Source organism: Parasteatoda tepidariorum, chromosome 3 (genome assembly GCF_982258835.1).
Source record: "Parasteatoda tepidariorum strain Cologne lab strain chromosome 3, Ptep-v5.0, whole genome shotgun sequence".
Lineage (NCBI taxonomy): Eukaryota > Metazoa > Arthropoda > Arachnida > Araneae > Theridiidae > Parasteatoda > Parasteatoda tepidariorum.
Window position 1 is genome coordinate 95,576,338 of NC_141757.1, and position 23,858 is coordinate 95,600,195.

Below are 23,858 nucleotides of genomic sequence, written 5' to 3' on the forward strand. Positions count from 1 at the left end.
CTTTCCTGTGCGTGCGTGTGGTTTTTATAAATATTTCTCATATAAATTTTGTTTTTGATAAAAAGTGAAATAAAGAAATGAAAAATGAGAAACTCCATATAAAAAAGGGGAGGGGGAGAACATAATAAATAAAAACATAAATAATTCTTCTCCCATTTTATTTTGTTTCTTATTACAGCCCTAGGCAGACAAATTGTTAATATGATTAAAAAGATAAAAAAAAGTAACATCGTATGAAATATTTATCTCCTTTTGAAAATCATTTCGTGTTTCTGTTGTTGTTCTTTTTAGCAGAAATTCTTTTTAGAAACAACTTGATTTTTAGTTACTTATTTCTTTCTTTATTTTATTTTTTGGCATAGTGGAAAAATAAATGTCTAAGATTTAATAAATTATTGGTTTGCGAAAATTATACTTTTCGCAGCTTAGCGACTTCTTGAGAGGTTTTTATTTGTTTATTTTATTTCTTCATTTAATTTTTTTTTAAGTAACAATATTTTAATTTCTAAAGGAGATAGCATTATGTTTAAAGTTTATACGTTTGCGGAATTATTCAATGAAAATATGTATTAATTTTTATTGCTTTCATTTTGTGATAATGTTTGAAACTCTTTAATTTGTTTCGTAATTAATAAATGTATTTTTGTTTATGAAATTATTAAAAATATTCTATTTATTATTTTAACAAAAATTAATTAATTTTATTTTATTACAAAAAAAATATTATTTATTTGAAAAGAAATACACAGATTATGTTTAAGACGAGGTTTTATCTGTTTAAGTAAAAAAAAACCATGAGACTGATTCATAATTCAAACAGTTTTTAACATTTATTAAATACCTCTAACTTAAGAATATTTTTACTAATTGAAAATTTATGCTTCCTATAATAATTGATATTATTGGAAATTATAATAATTGATATTATTGGAAATTATTGTATCGAAATAATGTATAGTTATGGTCATTGCTACTTAAATTTATATAAGTGTGATATTTTTGTATTTAAGTTATTTTAGAACAATGTAATATTGATTCAAAAACCCTGGAAATAATTTCTCCACAGTGTGAAAATAATGTCAAAAATTCTGAAATATATATACATATATATATTCTGAAAACTCTCAATAAATTCTGATAAAATACAATAAACACTAATGAAATCTTTATAAAAAAAAGTTTTTTAATTTTATTTATTTCTTTTTGAAAAATATATGTTTTTTTTTTTCCAATTACATTTGTTTCTCAATAGCTGAACTTAGTTTCGAGATTAAGCAAAAAAATAATCAATAAATCGGTATCAATCAACACTACAAAATTGTGTACAAAATTCATATACATATGCGACGACAACAAAAACTCAAATTTTTTTTATTATTTCTTTTATTATTATTTGCTGAGTTTTGCGGTGACTCTATATTTTTAAATTTAGCAAAACTCGGCATCAAGGTTTAACTATACACACTATCATCCAGCCCTGAAAATGATATTATTTGCGGTCGAATCAAGATGGTCAAAATTTTTCCTTGTCAAGCAATTTTTTACGAAAATTTTGCACTTTAGCTACTTTTCTTTCTTTCTCTTCTTTCTTTTTTTTTTTTTTTTAAATTTCAATTACTGTTGAATTGAAATTATCTATTCTTGTATAAACATGTTTCAAAAGCATAACTATAGATAATTAAATAAAGACAAGTGGTTTCAGATTGTGTTAAAATTTCTAATTCGTTGACGTCATCTCACGTGGATTTAGCCTATGCCTGCTTGACATAATCCATCAAGGATAAATATTTATTAAAGAACTCTCAAGCTATAGAAACTCGGTTTTGATCAAACACGGCTGTAAGTTAGCTAACGCCATTAATGTTATCTTTTAACTATTTTGCAATAATCTACAGTTAAATTTATAACAATGCCTAACTAAGTCCTTTCAAACTCCCCTAAAACTATGAAAAAAATTTATTATTCTAACGTCCTTTACGAAAGGATTAATTGAAATTCTTTTACCATTTTTAGGATCAGGGAGTAAATTTCTTTTTGCACCAGCTATCCAAACTGCAGAACTATAACTCTGAAACGTTTCCTGAGAGAGAGAGACACCCAGACAAATAGAAGTACACACACATAAATGCAGTGGCGTAGCTACCTAGGGGCTAGGCGGGGCAGTGCCCCGGGGCCCTCAAGCTCAGGGGGCCCTCGAATCCTCACCAGAAATCTCGATCGAACTGAACTTTTGGAAATTTCTCCCATTTTCAAAATAAATATGACAGGTTGCAACCCCACTTTAATCATGACAACTCAGTTGAGAGAAATTTAAAAGTTATGCCTAGGGAATTCCCCTAAATTCTTTCTGTAGGTTGGCAGTGTTGTCAATTTGACGGATAGTGATATGTGCGTTTTATTATTCATCGATGTGCGTTTTATTATTCATCGATGTGCGTTTTATTGTGAATTCGAGTTAAGATTTTTTTCTCGAGAACGGTTAAAAAATTAATGCTGTATCAGGAGTAAGTAACCTAATGTCAATAAACTTTTTTGTACTGGTCAATATAGTGGTTCAATTTTATTTGATTTTACCACTCATATTGATGTCCGTTAAGTCAATAAATCGTGTCAAATCTATAGATTTCGGCTACAGCTCATTGAATAAAGCGAAATATCGTGAAAAATGCAAGTCACCTGCAGTAGGTACATTAATTCAGGTCCGCGGGCAGAAGATCGCTCATGGTCTCTGTAATGCCTTTCCTTTCCAATAAATAAGCAGACCAGATTTTTAAAACCATAAAACTTAACTTTATTTAAAAACAAACGAAATAGGCATTGTTTTCCAGTAAGAGCTTCCAGATCTTAGAATACCAAGGGAGACCCTCTCCCGATTATATAAAACATACATCTACCTTTCTCTCTCTCGCATCCCTCCGACCGGAAGACAAAATGCGCCAAGTGCGCCTTGAAAAGTCGCCAAACAGTTGTCAACCATTACAGTCTCCACCGTTAAATGTGGTAACACTAACGGTAATAAATTTTTTTTCCGGGGATTCCCCAACGACACTTGTAGCGTATCATAGTGTTTCTCTTTCCTTATATTTTACTTTTAACGTCGTCAGTGAACAGTGAGTACCTACCTACTCGAGCACAATCTAATATTGTATTGTTTAAATAAATTAGAAAACTAAAATTATAGATAAAAAGAAGAAACCCAGTGGTGCATTTAAACGCAAGCAACGCCAAGAAAGAGAAAGAAAAATTGACAAGTTTTTTAGTCAGCCTTCTGCAAGTACATCTGGCCAAAATATTTCTATTGACAGTGACTCAAATAATGTGGTAACTGCAGTGTTGGTTGAGAAGCCTAATGAAGAAGATTCGACAATTATTGCAGTTGGAGATACCTCCGCCGCCGATCATGTGAACGTGGATGATGTTTGCATGACACACATAAGAGCGGAGGGTTTGGAGGAACCACAGACCTCTACATTTTTCGAAAATGTGTACGACAAATCTTCTTATGACTTTGGAAACTTCGCGAACAAGATATTAAGTGATAACGAAAAACGTCAAATTCTTGATATGGGGCCTTTACAGCCTTCAGGACCTTTTCCAACAGACATCAATCAGAACAATAGGTGTTTTTCAAAATCGTACTACGTTTCGTGTTCTAAATATGGGCCAGTTAATCATTTTTGGTTGTGTCTGTAAATTCCAAAATACTAGACGCTGCCTATTATCAACCCTGCTGGTTATTTGCTTCACAAAGGAATAATGTTTGGTGTACAGGAATTCGAGATTGGAAACATTTATCAGATAGAATTAAACAGCACAGTTGTTCGAGTGGCCATTCGGAAGCATGTGCTGTGTATGAATTTTGGAAAAAAAAACAATACTAATACTATCGACAAGGAACTTGAAAATGAAATTCGCAAAGAGGCATCATTTTGGAAAATGGTTCTTCAAAGGTTATTCGATATCATACTTACCCTAGCAAAGAGTTATTTGGCTTTGAGAGGACATCAAGAAGACTTAAGTCAGAAAGGATACCACGGAAATTTTCTGTCCTTTGTAGAGCTTATCGCCCGATATGATCACATTTTGCGGCAAGTTTTGGATATGCCCAAAGGTAACAATAATTATTTCTAAGTTTTTTTTTATCGTTTTATTTTGTTTATAATTATTAACTGTTTAATATCAGGACTTTTTTGAAATTGTGTTTTTTTATGTTTTTAGGATTTACAAGATATCTGAGTGCAACAATTCAAAATGAAATGATTGAGAGCTTGGGGACCCAACTCGAAACCCATCTACTAGAACAAATTAGAGCGTCGCCGTTTTTTGCCATCATAATGGATACGATACAGGACATATCGAAGGCAGATCAACTAAGCATTGTTGTGAGGTATGCAGTAATAACCAGATCGGAAAATGGACAGCCAATTGATATAGAAGTAAAAGAAGTGTTTCTAGGCTTTTATGCAGCCATCAAACATGGCGCATTAGATTTAGTCAACCAAGTGACAACATTATTTATCGACAAAAATATTGATTTAAAAAAATGTGTAGGGCAAGGCTATGATGGAGCCATTGTGATGAGTGGTGTGTATAATGGTGTACAAAAACATATTAAGGATATCCAGCCTAATGCAGAGTATGTACACTGTGCCACTCATAATTTGTGCAGCAGTTGTGTGAAAATACAGATTTTTTTCGCAACGTTGCAAGATTTGTATAACTTTTTCGGAAACAGCATCAAACGTTGGGATCTATTGTCAAAATTCACTGGCGAATCGGACACCACTCTAAAAAATCTAAATCCGACTAGATGGTCCAGTAGAGTCAATACGATATCTGCTATAAAACTTCGTTATTATGATATTATCAAAGCATTATCAGAGTCCTAATAAAGATGAGCGTAGTGAAGGAGAGAGTATTAAAACAAAAATGCTAAATTTCGAGTTCGTGTTGCTTTGCGAATTCATGCACAGTGTATTGAACGACATCAATTATGCATCCAAAACTTTACAAAAATGCGACATCAATTTGGGCGAGGTGAGTAAAGCTTTAGCAGAGACCAAAGCAAAGTTGCAAATTTATTGAAATGATTTCAAATTATTCAAGTACAAAGCCAGTGAAACTGCAAGAAAATATGGTATTGATATCCATTTTCAAGAAAAAAGGAAAAGAAAAGTTAAAAAAACATTTTGATGAATTAGCTGCTGATCACCGATTTCCAAACCGAGAAAAAATATTTAAAATTGAGATTTTCAATAATGTACTAGACACAGTAATATCTCAATTAGATACGCGTTTTATTGGTATGAGTGCAGTCTGTCATATATTCGATTTTCTAACACCAACATTTTTATTACATGTTGATGAAGCAACTTTATTACAAAAGTGTGACGAATTCCAAAGAAAATATTCAGATATAATAGGCCCTAGTTTTTCACTTCAATTTATTAATATTTACCACCTAGTTTTATCTCAACTAACTCAACTTTTCACCAATTATGTAAGGAAATAATGAGCAAATCTGGAATGCTAGAATGCGACCTAACGGAAGTATTTGCAGCAATATTCTTTACAATTCCTGTCACTTCTGCAGCAGCTGAAAGGTCATTTAGCAAATTAAAAGTAATAAAAAATTATTTAAGAAATAATATGGACCAAACTCGATTCCGACATTTATCGCTAATAGCAATTGAAAACAAAACCGCATCAAGCCTGGCTTTAAATGAAGTCATTGATACTTTTGCGAAAACTAAAGCTAGGAAAATTTTTTAAATATAATTGTTATTTAGTCAGTTGGTAGGTCCGACTTTTATATAATAAACCCCTGTATCTTCTCTAGTTCGTTTTATTAGCCAAACCTACACCAAGTATTAATTGTAATTTATGTTGTTACTGTTTAATATTTTTATTACCTGCCCTGCAGTGCACAAAAAAGAGTTTAAGTAGCTTAGCATTTTTAAAGTATTTGTATATTTCATATTTTTATTTGATGAAACCTAATCAGTTTACATATCAGTGGGGCCCCATTTTTTTAATTTGCCCCAGGGCCCTTGGCTACCTAGCTACGCCGCTGCATAAATGCTTCATATTTATTATAATAAGTGATCGATATTTCAATTTTTGCAGTCCGAAAACGGGTCGTGACCCAACATTTAAACGACGGTTTAAAAAAGGAAGTTAAGTCCCAAAGCATTCTTTTTCAATTTCATTTCATTCAATGCCAAAACGTAAATAAAATAAACCCATTTTTTCCCCTTTTTATTTAGATAAAGATATCACACCAAAGGTGTAAATCTTTTCATACCAAATGATGTGCTGTTGGAAGCGTCTTTTTCTAAATCCCCCACGACCGTGGTAAAAATCCTGCCAGAATTCTTTTTGGGAGATGCCAGAAGGAGCTAAGCTGGCTTTGTCGGCTCCTTTTAAACTCCCGCAAGGCCTAAAACTTCTCCTCCCCTCTAGACAGGTCATTTATTTCTTGTTATGAAATTTTCGGCCAGCTACAAATTTAGAAGGGAATGCTTTGGCCATGGTCTGCTCTTTATTTTGGGTGGAAGAGGTGACAAAAGCAGACGTTTTTGTTATTTTTCGGCTAGCTGAAAAGAACGTTTTCTGAATTGTGACATGTGTCTGTTGTGCTTGATTTAGAACGGTTCTTTTTGGAATGACCTATGCGAGCGGGCATTCAATAGTCGTAAATATAAGTAACTTGCTCAGCGGAGTGTATTTGAAGAATGGGAGTGTTTCGATCCGTGTCGGCTACGTGGAGTTCGGCAAGGATTTTTTTTTTTTCATTTGTGGAATCCTGTCTGGATATCGATGGATTTAAATGGATGTTCTAAAAATATTTTTACAGAAATCATGAATGTATATTATATGATTTGTATGCTTAAGTTCATAAATACTTCATAATATTAAACACATAATGAGATATGATTATTGAAATTTAACTGAGATATTAACACTTTGTCGAAGAATTTTTATTAAACATATTTTTTATACTTTTTTCATTATTTTGTATAAATTTAGGTCAAAATAAGTGAAAAAAAAATATATTTAGTATTTAATAATTTATGGTTATGAAATACAGCAGTAAATGCCTGTGTCTTTTCTGCGTTTAAGGTAAAAACTTCCAAACACTGCTCACTTCCAAACATTATTCTTTAAAATTTGCACTTATTTGCAGTTCATTTCATATCTAAGAGAGACAGATATTCAGAAATTTTGAATTGAAATTTCTTTCCTTTACAAAATCAGTAAATGATATCAATAATTATTGATATAATTGAAATCAATAATTGATTTTTGAATATGAATGAATAAATTTTTTTTCGAACTATTTTTTGTGGATTTTATATTTTAGTATAAATATAATTCTTATAATTTAACCGATTTTTTTAGTAACTATTAGACTATTAATTATAATTAAAGAATACCAAAATATATTTTAGCTTGTAATTAGAGCATCAGAAAAAAATATTTAAAGAGAAACGAGTGTTCCATCTGCATCAAAGAGTTAAGAGGTTTAAATATGAATATCGAAAGTACGTAGAAGAAGTAAAAGTTCTTTTCATTTTTTTTCTCTTCATATTAAAGACAGGGAGGATCTCTTCTATAAAAATGTATTTCATGACCACTTTCTTCCTTTAATGAAAATCTACCAGTTTCTGCCACAATGAGTTTCACTTTTTAAGGTTTTTGTATACTTTTTTGAACTGTTTTGAAAAGAAATTGGCAATATCGGAAATTTTTTTAGCCGTGAAAATGTTAAAAACAAAATTTCCTAGAATGGCTAGTTTAGCATTGCTCAAAAAGGGAAAACAATGGTAATGAGAATTAATTTATGAATAAGCGCTACTATAAAAAACTACCTTTATTTTTTAAATGAATGATTATATGACAATATAATAACATGTAATTTAAAGCGTAACTTCATTAGCAAGTGCAATAAAGGGTGGTTAAAATTAAACTGGCTGTGCTCAGAGACCCGTAGCTCCGGTTCTACAGAACGAATCCGGAAAAAACTTCGTATAGTAGTTAACATCCAATTATATAGATTATGGAGTTATAAGGTTACAGCGGGAAAATTTTTTTTCTTCGTAATTTTGTCAACAGGTGGTGCTGTTGCAAAGAAATAAAATTATAAATGTTAAAATATAAAAGAATTATAGAATATATTATTAAAAAAAAAAACGGTCAAATAACTTCGTCAAACAATACGCATCGCTTTTATTAGATAAATGACATGCGCTCTTAATTTTTGCATATAAATTTTAAAAGCACAGCGCCACCTCTTGGCAAATTTTTGTACTACTTTATTTCCGACTCCATGATCTACAAAACATGTAGTACTTGAAGTTTCATCCTGCTGATCCATTCGACAGAAAAGGAGCTACGAGCCTTTGAGTACTGTCAGTTTAATTTTAACCACCCTGTTTTTGAAGAAAATTTAAACGTTTTTTAAATGCATTCCTTTATCACGAGATCAATGACTAGTTTTTCAATCATTTCGTTAAAATAAAAATGTTGGGTGGGATACATTAATCCAATGTATAAAGTCCAATGTAATTTCAGTGAAATGAAATTATAGGGCTAAAATTGGCCGTAATTGAGGTTTCTTGGAATCATTATTTTAAAATGCTCTCTCTTTTCTTCCTCCCCCCTTCTTTTTTGATGCCCATTAAGGCTTTAACAAATTACATCATCAAGACAAGTGACACTTATGTACAATAATCTGAAAAGTACATCATTAATATTTTTTCTACTTTACGGGCTTTAAAGTTTATGAAAATTGTGAGAAAATGCGCTTCTTAAAACGATATAATATATAAAAACAACTCCAACAAGAATTAAAATTTCAACAAATATACGGGTAAGAGACGGAACGGGTTCTTGAAAAGTTTTCACATATTATCTGACTATTTCAATTTAAACAGATGTAAGTAAAGAAAAAAATTTTTTTTTGATTCACTTACTGAGCGGAAAAAATTTAAAAATAATTTCGAATAATATTTAGAAGTGTAAAAATAATATGATAGAACAGTATTGTTTCGCACATTGTATCAATAAACAATAGTTTAGAGGGGTTAATCTTGTGATAAGTAAAAAATATTAACAAAAATCATTAAGTGTTTTTATAACGTAATTTTGATAACATAATTGTATTAGTACTGAATGACTGGATACTGTGATTTAACTTGAATGAAAACATGACTCATTTATAAATTTTATTAAGGTCGAGGATGTCCATTATTATTGATTAGTATGAAGAAAAAAAAAACTTTTAGAAAATATACAATTTTAAGCTTTGAACAAGTCGCATTTTTCCTTTTCAGTAAATTTTTTTATTGTTATTCTATTCTTATTATTATTCTATTTTATTATATTTCCATTTCATTATATGAATAAGTGATTGAACAAGTTTCTGATACACAAATGTGTTATTCTATCACTGAAGATAAGATGTATAATGGTTATTTTGCAGGAACTATATTACTGTGTGAATTAAACCACTTTAAACTGGACACTGTTAGAATTTTTCTTCTGAAATTATAGTAAAATAAACGCAGCAGTCTGCCCATCTTATTAACTATAAAGTATATGGTTAGGAACATTTTTTTACCTTCACGGTTTTGAAACCGTTTCTGTCTAGTATGGTAATAAAACCATGAATACAAAACCCTATTTTTTTTTACCATTTATAAATAACATGGATTCAAAACCGTAAAAAATAAACTTAACTGAACATTGGAGTTAGGCTTTTCGTTAGGTATTGGCGACTGCAACTCGAACCGCTGTTCAGCTGGCCATGAGATTGACCGATTAGCTCTCTCAGATACAGATGTACCAAGCTGCAAGCAGCAAAATGGCTTTATAAGGTGGGCCTAGATGCCTCGAATAGAGTCCTGATTGTTAAACCATATTAGGTAAAAACAATCAATAAACGTTTTATCTAACACTTAACAGTTTGAATATCCTCTTTTTTACGGTCATTTGACAGTCTTCTTTTTAATATGGTGAAATAGCAATTAAATAAATTGCTATTAAACCCTTTTTACTGTGAAATTTCTATCAATGAATAACAATGTACTATGGCCCAACTTAAACGAAAGTTCGACTCATTTTGAAACTTTTTTTTAAAGTCGCAGCAAATTTTCTACATATTAACGTTCAACGTTGAACCGTGTTTTTCTAGAAGCTTATAATCAATAAAAAAAAAAAACCTTTTAGAATGGCGTAATGCTGCCTCGCCTTCTTAAGAAGGTCCAAGTGTTGATTACTAAATAAATAAATGAAAAATACCCTCGCGGTTGGCTCATGTTACTTAACAAAAGAAATGTGTTTTTAATGAGTCATTTTCTAACACAGCAGGTGACCGTTTCTTCTTCCGCACTAAAGGGAAGACAATAAGTGACCCGAGATAGTCAGTTCTCGCTTTATTAAATTATACACACTGTAACTTCTTTAAATGGTGTGTACGAAGAAGAAGAAAAAAAACTTTTGAAAATATACAATTTCAGGCTTTGAACAAACCGCCATCCCTTCTCCATTATCTTTCCTTAGTAAGTTGGTGGACAGATTTCTGATTCATAAATATGTTTTTTATCACTACAAACAAGATGTTTAATGATAAAAGAAACTTGAAAATGATTAATAGTTTGGAGGAATGGGTTTTTGATTTTAGAAACACTCGAGGATGTAAACATTTTTATCATCTTATTTCCTTTGATAACAAGACAAAAAAATGCCACCTTATAAGGGTTTGTCCTGCTTCATCCTTTTCATTTTAAAGAGGATGAAGACTTATGCATTTATTCTGATCGTTTGGCACCGTTAGCGGAGGGGAATTTTAGCTTTTGTTATCGATAAAAATGTGCGTCAAAAACGGCAACATGCGTAAGATATGTTAATTTTAGTATTGATTCCTAGAAAATATTGTTATTGATTAAAGAAAGTATTTTAATAAACATTTAGGGTGACATAAAATTAGGAATAAGAGTTTGCAGTCCGGTTTAGAGTTAGAAATGACAATTTGGAACTTATCAGATTGGCAACAGGAAAGATGCAAAATGATATAATCATTTATAATGTCTGCAGTGTTTAATTTATTTCTAAATTCGTTTTAAGTTTATCATATTTTTAGCGGACTTCAGTCAACAAATTGTATTGGACAGCGTAATTTGGATCGAGGGATAAGTATTTAACTAGCTCTATAAGTTATTGTGAACAGAAGTAATAAGAAACTAAATTAATATATATATTTTAAAAAAAATTGAAATAAATGTAACTATATATCTGCATTTAAAAAACTGATTATGCTCATAAAAACCTAAAATTGTATTAAAATTATGACATAGATTATTGATTTTTAAATTAAATTAAAATATTAACAAAATTTTTTTGTAAGCACAAGTTTAAAATATTTAATGCTCAAATTACTAACTCTAAATTTTTGATTTACACTGTAAGTATTAAACAGCTGCTATTTAAAAGTATCAAAATAAATGTTAAATTAAAAAGCACTTTTTTTTTTCTTTTACTGTTTTATTCACTTTACCATCTGGCAAATAGAATGCGCTTAAAATTTATGCTTACTTGACAGATATCCTATTTATGTAAAATAATTAAGATATTGACAGACAGGTGTCAGGAAGTTAGAGACGTGAATGTCCTATTAAATTAATCTAGAGTTCCCGAATGAAAAGAAGACATCCTTAATGTTTCAGAACAATTTTGTAAAGAAATGTTTCGACTAAAAGTATTTATATCCTTATCTTTTTAAGATACATACAGTTGAATTAATTCTAAATGATTCTGAATCTGATTTGAATCTCTTAATTGAATTAATTACTTAACACATAATATGATTTCTGATGAAAAGAATTTCTTTTCGTTTTGTCCAGTTATATTTTATTTAAAAATGAGAATATAGGGCATTTTTTATAGCAATTTCTTTTATATGTTGTTAAATAAAACTTCTTATTAATTTCTAATTTAATTACAATTTATAATAGGAAAAATTATTGTTATTTTACTTTTTGTAACTATTTTTATACAATTTTTATTTAAGTTCACGGTAGCAGTAAATTATTAAAAATGAATTTTTAAATGGCTTATCTTTATTTTCTTTAGAATCAAAAATGTAAGCTTTTTTCGAATTTTTTAAAATTAAACAATGTATTTTTGGAATATGACGATTTCAAAGTTTTCTAAACTAATTTAGAATGAATTAAATCAGAATACTACTAATATTGAAATTAATTATGTTTCATTAAATAAGAAGGAAATAAATGTTTTAATTTGTTAAGGCTTATCCTTATTTTCTTTAGAAAAACAATATAAGATTTTTCGAATTTTTTAATATGAAACAACTTTTTAATATGAATTTAATATGAATTCCAGAGTCTTCCAAACTAATTTAAGATGAATTAAATATGAATGCCACTAATATTGAAATTGATTATGTTTCATCAAATAAAAAAAACAGAAAAACCTTGCTTTATTTTGTTAAGGCTTACTCTTATTTTTGTTTTTAAAAATCAGCAATATCTAAGCTTTTTCGAATTATTTTCAAATTAAATAATGTATTTCTGGTATATGAAGATTTCAAAGTTTTCAAAACTAATTTAAAAAGTATTAAATACGAATACTATTAACATTGAACTTAATTATGTTTCATTAAATACAAGAGAAGAAAATACTTATTTTATTTTGTTAATGCTTATCCTTATTTTCGCTCGAATCTACAATATAAGATTTTCCGATTTTTGTTTGAATTAAACAATGCTTTTCGGGAATATGATGATTTCGGATTTTTTAAAAATTAATTTACAATGAACAAAATACGAATACCAGTAATATTGAAATTGATTATGTTTCGTTAAATAAAAAAGGAGAAAAATATTTGTTTTATTTTGTTACGGCTGGTATAATGTAGGAAAAGAATTCTACTTGTACCATTACTGCAGGCAGTTACGTGATTTCGTTTTTGTCTTAAAATATATTTTAAAGTAAAAACTAAAACGAAACGAACAAATTGCTAATTTTGTTTAACGGATCAACGAGATTAACAATTCTAAATTTAGAAAAAAAAATAAATAAATAGTTTACAATTTCGAATCTATCTGTTATATCTATACAACTGTTTTAGCATGATTACATCAGTTTCTTTTCTTTCCTTTTTACTTTTTTTTTTATATTTTTATTATTTTGTTTCATTTCAATTTTATCAAGGGTGGAAAAAGAACGAGTTCATAAAAAGTAATTTTTGGAAATTCCAAATCTTCATTGTGCTTGTTCCAAACAAAACAATTTTCTGAAAATTTCAAATTCGTGATCGGTTTACATGAGACTTGGATGTGATGAATAGACTTAAAATGAACGACTTGTCACGATTTCAACAACCTTCCACATTATTTCAAATTTAGTGACTTGATATTTTACTTGAAGTGCATCTTTGTTACACAGGCAGCAATGTAGGGTATCTCTCAGAAAAAAACAAAACGACAAGTTTTTTTTCTTTTTCTTTTGAAATCCCTCCCACGATGTGTCATTTCAACACACGGAATGACTAAGCTACCCAAAAGTTAATTCTAATTCTTTCTCACGCCTCAAGATGAAAAAGCTAAAAATACAAGCAGACGATGCATTCTTTGAGAGGAGAAAGGCGACAACTAAACTCTGTAACACATTCTGACAGCTGAACGCAAAATATTTTTTTAGATTACGCAAATATGAGAACTGAGCACTGCAATTATTTTTACGAACTGAATTAAAAGAATTTGTTTGCAGACGACATTTGGAAAAGTATGGAACTTGGCAATTAAGTGCCCGGAATTCTGCTGGGAAAGAATGCCGTTCTTCTCTCACAACTCAACTCTATACATAGAAAGATTAATGGAGTCTTGAGGCACGATGAGAAATATATATTTCCTGTTTCAGCTTTATCTGTACTGAATTTTAATAAGTCTTCTATTTGTTTAATGGTATTTGAAAATAGATTATGATAATATTGATTACCAAGTAATGGTGATAAACACCGAGGTTTATAAACTACTAATCATTCTTAGTTGCTATTTCAGAGATCATCACACTCTTTAAAAATTTTACTTAAAAAATAAAATTGAAGAATTTTAAAATCTAGCTTAAGTTTTTTGAATAATCATAGTGTATAATAATGTCTAATTCCCATCAATTTCTTATTGCTAAAAGTTAATTATATTTAATTATTAGTTAGACAATTGATAATTTATATTATTAATCATTATTCGACCATTAGTTCGGTATTTTGTTAAAGTTAATTAGATAAAAATTTGTGGTTGTAAAATTAGTTTCTTATTTTGGAAAATAAGAAATTAGTAACATTTCCTAATTTAATGTAAATAACATAGAAAAAATTTCGAATTTCAGTTATATACAATTAATTATTATCAGTCAAAGATTTCATTGTCTCTGATATTCGTGAAGTACTTGTTCAAAAAATCATCAAAGAACAAGAATACAGTATTTATCTTTGGAATATATATCTTTCTATAAAACGAATTTTTCTATATCACTGAAGTGGGGCAACAATAAAAGCAGCTAATTCAATTGAAAAAACCATTGAAAATATAAATAGGCATTAATAAAAATTCTAATCATTACTTTACAAACTGGTATTATGTAAAATAAATGCATGAGGAAATTCTTTCATGCTAAAAATTAATTGTATATTTGTACAGTACTAGAGAGAAAAAAAAAAAAAAAAAAAAAAAAAAAAACGGACCACTCTAAATAATTTTTGATTTAATGATCAGACGTGCCCCCTCTAACCATCAAGACCTTCACGTTCTAGGTCTTGATGGTTAGAGGGGGGTTACCGCAAATATCCTAATTAATTTAATGCAGACAATATTCATATAAGATACGAAATCAGGATGACGAAACTTATTTACGATCGACGTGTTCGTAGCGAGTAGCCGAAATCTGGAAAATATAGTCCACATAGTTTGGTCAGGAGATTGATCCAAGGTTTAGACTTCTTAATGCTAATTTTTCTTTTTACGTATTTCGTCATATCTGGAGAGCTTCAATTGAAAAAAAGATGGAAAGACGAAAGCAAATTAAGAGATTTTTGCTCACAATTATAAAATTCATTTATCCAAAGATAATTCCATGTAAAAAATAAATTTTAGCAAGTATTTATTATTTTATTTAATCACAGTTGAAAATTGCACTGTAAAGTATAAAATTTTTTACGTCATTCTAAAGTATGTAATTTTAGATGTCAAAATACATAAATGTGGCGAAATTGGTTGTATAGTTCCTGAGAAATCAAATTTTAAAGAAGTTGTACATCTGAAATTAGATTTCTCAGGAACTGTTCATCCGATTTCGCTAAAATTTTCTATTTTGAAATTTGAAATTACATACTTTAAAATGACGAAAGATTTGTATACCTTACAATCCAAATTTTTTTCGACTATTATTAAATAAAATAATAAACAATAACTGAAATTTCTTTTTTGAATGGAATTATCTTTGGATAAATGAATGTTATGATTGTGTGCAAAAACTTTACTCTCTCGATATGGAGCGAATTATGCAAAAAGTTAAATTAAAATTAAGGATTTAAAACTTTGGATCGTTCTCCTGATCAAACTATGGGGACCATATTTCCTACATATTGCGCTACCCCCTATATTTTGGGGATTAAAAATTCGAATCCATTGTAAAAAGATTTTTTCATCAAAAGTACGTTTTTGTGTCTTATTTTGTAACTTGTATACTATCTGCATTTATTATAATTAGTATATTTCAGAGCACCCCTTCGAACCATTAAGAATGAATCCTACATCACAAAGATCCGATCATTACATCAAAAGTTATTCAAGGTGGACCGATTTTTTAAAATTTTTTTTGAGTATTGTACAACAAAGAATTGTTAAGTTTTTATTAAGAGTAAAGAATATTTAAAATTTAATGACTTAGAACTTTAAATCTCTCTCTGTTTCGTTTACACTGTGAAAAAGAAAGTCCTACTTCCCTTTCTGCATTGGCAACACAGAATTGAAATATCAAGTGTGTGAACTATGACACACATGAAAGCTTAAACATACATGTTTACAAATTTTTGAAGGAATTTTTTTCTTGACAACGAAAAGCGAAACTAAGTGAGCTATAACTTGGGCAGAATTAAAAGATTAAAAGGGAATAGTTCATTTCACCAAAATGTTCGATATTATCTTTTTAATTATTCCTATGAAGGTGAAATAGTTATAATTTTATTCATAGTTATTATTAATTACTTAAAAATGATTATTAGTCGTGCTATCATGCTTTTTAATTAAGAAAAAGCGTGCTCGAAGAGCAGAAGAAAACATTGATGACAGCTGTGAACGATGTAACATGGAAAGAATTCGTAAGAGACATGCTGCCATACATGTTTTTTGAAAGCATAATTATTGTTCTGTTTCTGTATATTTTTTTATTGCTCGTCATTTACTTTAATTCAAAAAGTTTTGTATCACTATTCACAAAAAATTTAATTTTTAAAGAGGAATTAGTTTCAAAGATTTTAATATTTCTCAAGATTTTGTATTTCTTAATTAAATTTTAATATTTCTTAATTTTTAAATTGATTTTTTTGCAATCTGGCGCTATCAATTATACATTTTCTAATTGTTTTTAACCATCAAACCGTCCTCCTTCGAAGAGTTCTTCTTTTCATGCTTTTGGACTTCAGCTGTCTTTGTTGTAACGAAATCATCTGTACTCTAACGTCATTGTTATTTTTTATTTATTTATTTTTTGTAACTGTATTTATTGTATTTTATTGTGGTTGTCAAATTGTATATTGTATTGCATTGTAACAGTCGAGTGCCCATATCATTGGGCGGGACGACTAACCAAATTCTATTTTTCAAGATGGAACATATTTCAAAAGTGTTTAACTTCGTAGCGAGCAAAGCGAGCATGGTTTGCAAAACAAACCATATAAGATTGCACAGCAATCTTTGGGGGTCGGGGAGTGTCAGCGAACAAGGGCAGGGGTCCACTAGATTGTTTTAAAATTAAAAATCAATCTTCATAAAATATTTTTCCTGATAATTTATACATATTAAAAGTTTTAGTGTCTTTAGTGGTAAAATAGATGCTTTTTCTTGCAAGATTCCGATGGCAGTTGCGTCCATCGCCTCCCTCTCTGCCCACACTAGTATCTGCTTGAGAAGAAATTGGAGAGAACTAAAGAATGAAAAAAAATGAAGCAAAAATAAATAAATAGTTATAGTTAATAGTAATAAATAGAATATCGTAAAAATTTATTCATGGAGTGAAAGTTCCGAGACCATCGAAATGGCAAATCTACTCTATATGTCTCCGTATTTTTCTGTAGTCTACTGAAATAACTTTCAAGAAATATAATAAATATTATTTTTGAAATCTTGTCTTTTAGTAAAATTTGTTGATCATCTTATAGAATGCATTTCATAGCTTGCAGTTTAACAATTGCTATAACGTAACCAGAATTCTCTATAAACATAAGTCATTTCTGTTAACTCGGCTAGTTACATAACTCGATCATTGTTAATAATACTGATTAGATAATGGGGATCCTGTGAGCAGAGATTACAGTGTCAGCTTGCGTATCTTCCACGACCCAAAGGTGCCCCCAAATCTCGTCAGTTTACCATTTCAATATTAAGTTTCACACATTCATTTTGTCAACTTAAGACAATAAGGAAATCATTTTTCCTTTGATAAAAATTATAACTATTTTGTTACAAGTCAGTTTTTTTAAAGTTTTTTCTCTCCAACTAACTGCAAGACATTGTTTGAAACAAATTTATTAGAATTTTTTTTTCTTCGGTAAATGACAATGAGAGCTTATTTCCCGTTGAAAACAAGATGGATTCAATAGAGTACACAATAAGTTTAACGATGTAGGATTGTTTGCTACTTCCAAACTGATTGGAGCTTTTGTAGGCTCATTCAAATCATGAAAATCAATATTTATCAATATTAGCAATTTATCAATATGAAAGCTTAGTATGGAAAAAAATCATAGTTGTTTTAAAAAAATAATGACTATTCACGCTTTGTCCCAAGTATTTTGAGTACAATTATTTTGAGTTCAATTTAAGAAAAGTGTTGGGCCTATAAATGCATGTACCTTAGACCAATGTATATGTAGTTAATATATGGGACAATAAGTACTATTTGCTATGTTGTGGTCCATTTAAGGTTTACTAAGTCTGTACTAACGAATTTTCTACAACTATCTAGTTACTGATTTTTTTTTTCCTGATCAATTTGATTGGAAGAAAAAACCCTATAGTACTGAGATTTGGAAATGAAACTAAACTGCTGTTTGTAGAAAATGCAACACCATGAAAGAATCATCAGAATCAAATGAAATTTAATGCAGAAACGACTTGTACTGATACAAATAAATGATGAAATTTTCAAAACAAAAGAAACAAATTAAGCGTCCGAAATCAGTATTTGGTGCAGCCACCACGCGCTGCAATAAGTGCTGCTATACGACGTGGCATGGAGTCAAACAGATGTTGAATATCTGCTTGAGGAAGAGAATTCCATATCGCTTGTATGCGCAACCAAAGTTCGTCTTTGGAAACTGCAGGACGCGGATCACGAGTGAGACGCCGACCAACCATATCCCACACGTGCTCAATAGGCGACATATCCGGCGAATAAGCAGGCCAAGGAAGAAGTTGCATGCGTTGTGCTGAACAGAAGTCTCTAACAGTCCGCGCAACATGTGGACGTGCATTATCCTGCTGAAAGATAGCTCCAGGGATGCCTTGAAGGAAAGGAACGACTTCGGGCTGTAGCACTTCACGGACGTATCTGTTGCTATTGAGATTACCCTCAATTCGTATCAAATTGGATCGTCCATGATACGAAATCGCACCCCAGACCATAACTCCGGGTGTTCGACCACTATGTCGTTCAATAATACACTCAGGAAGGCAGCGTTGACCGGCATAACGTCTAACACGAACACGGCCATCATGGGTCCACAAATTGAAGCGTGATTCATCTGAAAAGACAACTTGGTGCCAATCAGCTCGCCAGTCTCTGTGCTCAAGAGCCCACTGCCGACGCAGCCGTCGATGATCCGCCGTGAGGGGAATCCTGTATAATGGCACCCTTGCACGCAATCCACGGCGCAGCAGACGACGACGAATTGACGAAGCCGACAATTGTACACCTGTAGCAGTAGACCAATGTGCTGCCAGCTGCCTGGAGGAAGCTGTGCGATCATTCACCGCCATGCGGAGCAGGTGTCGATCATCGCGCTCTGACGTCACCTTCTGTCGTCCAGTGCCTGTTTTTTGAGTTGTTCGGTGCTCGTCGGTCCACTGCTTCCAAACTCGCATCACTGTGGAACTGTTCCGCTGCATACGAGCTGCTATTGCGCGATAGGAAAATCCTCCTTCTCGAAGGCCGATTATCCTCCCTCGTTCAAACTCCGTAAGTTGCTTGAATTTCTTATTCTTCCGTCGTGGAGGCATACTCAGGTCTCACTAAACGTTTGCCACTAACAAATAATCATAGACTATTTTCAACGTCCCGCTACAGCACTTTATTTATACGCTTTCAGCATCAATTTAGAGGGCGCTGCACGCGCCACGCACGCGCGATGGCTCTGAAACTTTATTAATTTGCATAATATCCTATAATTGACATTTGCTGCGAATTTCATTTGATTCTGATGATTCCTTCATGGTGTTGCATTTTCTACAAACAGCAGTTTAAGAAGCAGGGCTCGAAAAACCGCCCGTCCTCGGCGGTCAAAAATTCCCCGCGGACAACAAATTTCTCGAATCCAACGTCCGCGCGGACGGCCATTTTCCCCTTAATGTTCGTGATATATTTTCAATTTTTACTATCTTACAAGAGTCTAGCTCCTCACTTCTAAAATGACCCTCTAATCTCGAAATTCAGCAACATACTGCGCATGGTGGAATTGATGTTTTCTCTGTCTGGGAGTACTACAGCGGTTGAAAGGGGCTTTTCAGCAATGAACTTAGAAAAAAACACATTACGTACTGGTCTTAAACAAGAAGCGTCAACCGCAATTATGAACATCTACCTAAATGAAAAACCTTCAGATTTCTGTGCAGAAACCTCTGTAAATCATTGGCTCCATTGTGGAACTGGCAAACGTCGTATTTGATTCATTTAAAAAACGCAGTACCATCGGATAAATTGACATGATAATTGACAGATAACTTGACCTTTGCTATTTAAATTATTTCATTAAAGAAATAAATTATTTCAATAAAGAAATACTTTACTATTAGTAACCTAGTATTTCTTTTATTACCGTATAATGTTATCCTAGTATTTGTAATTCTAGTAACTACTAATTCATTGCGCAATTTATATAATTGTTAGTAATAAATAAGAGAAAATTATATTTTTATTTATTTAGAAGCGACGGGTTAGTTTCAAAGGAGGACGGATACATTGTTGGACAAGCCGTCCTCGGGGTCGGGTAAAATTTCTGAGTTTTTTCGAGCCCTGCTAAGAAGAATAAGTACCATAGTACCATTCGCGCTAAGATAAAACAACCCATTTATTTTAGAAAAATATTTAGTTTTGTTAAACCTAACAGAATTTTAAAAAATGTGCTTGTTGTGCCTTGCACGAGTCTAAATATATTGCGCGATTCAAAATGAATGCTAATGATCTAGTTAGCACAAATATATTTTTCTATTGACTTGGTAATTCATAACATGTGAAATTTTTTATGATCTTAAAGCTTAACATTTTTGAAATATTCCAATAAAATATTATTTGGTACGAAGTTTATGATTGTTATATGATTTGTTACATTCATTTTAACTTAAATGAATTATTTGAAAAGTAATTTTAATTAAAGAACTACTTAAGTTCAATTAATTAATAAGTTTGGGAGAAAGGAACTCAAAATAAGCTGTTTTATTGGAACGAGTAACTACCAGTGATCCGAAATGCAACACATAGTGGTTCAAGATAGAACTTGTAGTGGTCAAAGATTCAACACATAAAAAGGTATAATATATAGCCTTCCAAGATATAATACCATGTTATACTTTGGACCGATTTTTCTTACGTAAAAAATTCTTTCGCTTATATGTATGATAGTATTCAGTTCGCAAAAAAAATTTCTATTAATAGACAAACGTTGTGTAATGTATTGCGTATAACGTATAATATATTTTGAATTATTGCATTCTGTACAAAAAATAAAAATATCGAAATTTGTGCCGAATTTATGAAATGAAATGTGCTGTTGCAAGCATTTCAAATAAATTAAAATCAATGGTTTAATATTTATTTTATAATGAAATACATTGCAGTCAACAATGAACAATTACAGTTGGAGTAATATACATGCACGAACGTACAGTGCGCAAAAATAAATAAATAAATAAAAATAAGTAAATTAAAATGAATAAATAAAATAAATATATGGATCACTCTGAATAACTTTTGATCTAATGATCGGATCTTCACGTTCTAGAACTCAATTTTAAGGGTTCAAGGGAGTGACCTCAAATATGATAATTAAATAGATGCAGACGATATTTTAAAATACGAAATCAGACACAGAAACGTACTTTATCGGAGAATAAACATACCCTTTATTCGACGTATTCAGATTTCTGACTCCAAAAATATGGAGTGTAGCCATAATCTAGGAAATATGGTTCAAATAGTTTAGTCAGCAGAGTGGTCTTAAGTTTGGAGCCCCTAATGTTATTTTTTTTTTATTTCAACATATCTCAAAATCTTTTTAATCGAACTGAAAAGTTTTTGCAGAAATTATAAAATTCATTTATCCAAAGATAATTAAATGCAAAAAAATAACTTTTAGTAGATATTTATTATTTCATATTATTTCATTCAACAATAGTCGAAAAAATTTTGAATTGTAAGGAATGCAATTTTTTTACATAATTTTAAAGAATGTAATTTTACACAGCGAAACTCAAATTCTGAGAGAAATCGGTTGAAGTGTTCCTGAAAAATCAAATTCTCAAAAAGTCGTATTTTTAAAATTCGTTTTTCTCAGGAAATATTCATTCGACAAATTTCGCCCAGATTGCTGCTACTCCCTTTTCTTGGCAGGGTCAGAAATCCAAATTTTGTTGAAAATAGTTATCCAGAGAAAGCATATTTTTGCGTCTGATTTCGTAACTTAAAAAATATCGTCTGCATTAACTAATTAGCATATTTAAGGTCTCCTTGTGGAACCATTAGCATTGGGTCCAAGAACGTGAAGTTTCGCTCGTTAGATCAAAAGTTATTCAGAGTGGTCTGTTTTTTATTTTGCGCACTGTACAATAAGTTTTATACAGAACTAACATAAAACAATTCGATACATTTTTCGCATAAACAGCTGTTCGATTAAGTACTATCTTCATACTATCTTTTGATCAATAATTGGATAAAATTGAAATAGCAACACCTTCACGCATTAAAATAGGTTAGAGAAGATAAAATGAATTTGAGTGTGTGGGTCGGCAGGCGATGTCAACTTCCGTTGCAAAATGATGCTATCGAACTCGCCTCTTGCTGAGTTTTGTCGGCCTCGAGTGCCGCATCCTACTGTTCTATTTTTTTATTTCTTACCTTCTAATGACATTTGATTGAGGGTTACGATGTTGGCGTGCTGCCGGCTTTACGCCAATTTGGACATGTGATATATATTTCCATCTCAAGAAACCATTATTTTGAGGTTTATTTACATCTTGTTACCTGGAATTTGATAGCTTTTATAGAAGCCAGATCTAGTTTCAAAATTACCTGCCAATTTTGTCCGATTTCTTTGTCTGATCTTCTCTTTTTTTTTTCTTTTCTTCTTGAAGTTAATATGTTGTTCGATAGGTATTAATAACTTTCTATTTTTTTCCAATTTCATTTTAGGTAAAGTGTTTAATTTTCATTTACTCAATGATTTTTATTGCATTAAAGTTTTGATAATAAATTAAAATATTTAATAGAATAAATAGAAATTTATCTTCAAAGGTTAATTATTTTAAATTGTTTCTTAACATTCTGTATGGTTCCTTTGAACTGAAATACTTTTATCACCTAGCATAAGTATTTCGAGCATTAAATATGCTAGGTGTTCGTTAATTCATGTCTATTATTTAATTTTTTTCAAATACTTAGGAAAAATAGCAAACTTATTACTATATAAAATTATTATTGTATTAATAAATTAATATTTAAATGAGATTAAAAAATGAAAACAACGATCTGTGTAAAAAAAAAATAAATAAATAAACATCTATTTATCGAAAAAACTTATTTTCGAAATTATTAAATGTGACTTCCACTAAGGAAAATGTTTATCAATGAAAATTCTTTACCCCTAATAATTGTTATTAGGTAGATTAAGTCATATCTGTTTCTAAATTCTTCTATAAGTTGTATCTGTTTTTAAATTCCACTCTAAAGTCAGATCTGTTTCTAAATTCTTCTATAAGTTGTATCTGTTTTTAAATTCTACTCTATAGTCATATCTGTTCCTAAATTCTGCTTTCGAGCATTTAGAGCATCATTATAACTGTTTGTAAAATAGACGAGAAGGCATAGAGTTTTTTGAAAAGCTAGTTTTGTTCAAATTTAGTTCTCTGCTCAAACTATTTATTTTCACTTGATAGATCGATGAACTTAAAGACTGATTAGTCTAGGGTAGCAGTACCTAAATGGTGTTCCGCGGTTTCTTCGAAGGGTCACAGGAGTTCCAAAAGTTAAGACCCCCCTTTTTTTTAAAACCAGTTATGATTTTGTAAAGCTAAAACTAAATTTGCATCGAATTCGTAATTTATTATTTGTTTAATATTTTCGCTATTTCT

General features: G+C 30.5%; 1 protein-coding gene across 1 annotated transcript; it reads left to right on the forward strand.

Annotated features, from left to right (window-relative positions):
- Positions 1 to 3,756: 3,756 nt before the first annotated feature.
- On the forward strand, positions 3,757 to 4,889 carry LOC147813975 (zinc finger MYM-type protein 1-like). The gene is made up of 2 exons (XM_087160185.1): positions 3,757 to 4,111; positions 4,219 to 4,889. The coding sequence occupies exons 1-2, from the start codon at positions 3,757 to 3,759 to the stop codon at positions 4,887 to 4,889; spliced, it is 1,026 nt and encodes a 341-aa protein (XP_087016311.1).
- Positions 4,890 to 23,858: the final 18,969 nt, after the last annotated feature.

Coding starts and splice junctions, on each gene's coding strand:
- LOC147813975 (XM_087160185.1), top strand. CDS start 3,757: ATGTTTGGTGTACAGGAATTCGAGATTGGAAACATTTATCAGATAGAA. Junction 4,112..4,218: donor AGTTTTGGATATGCCCAAAG/GTAACAATAATT, acceptor TTATGTTTTTAG/GATTTACAAGATATCTGAGT.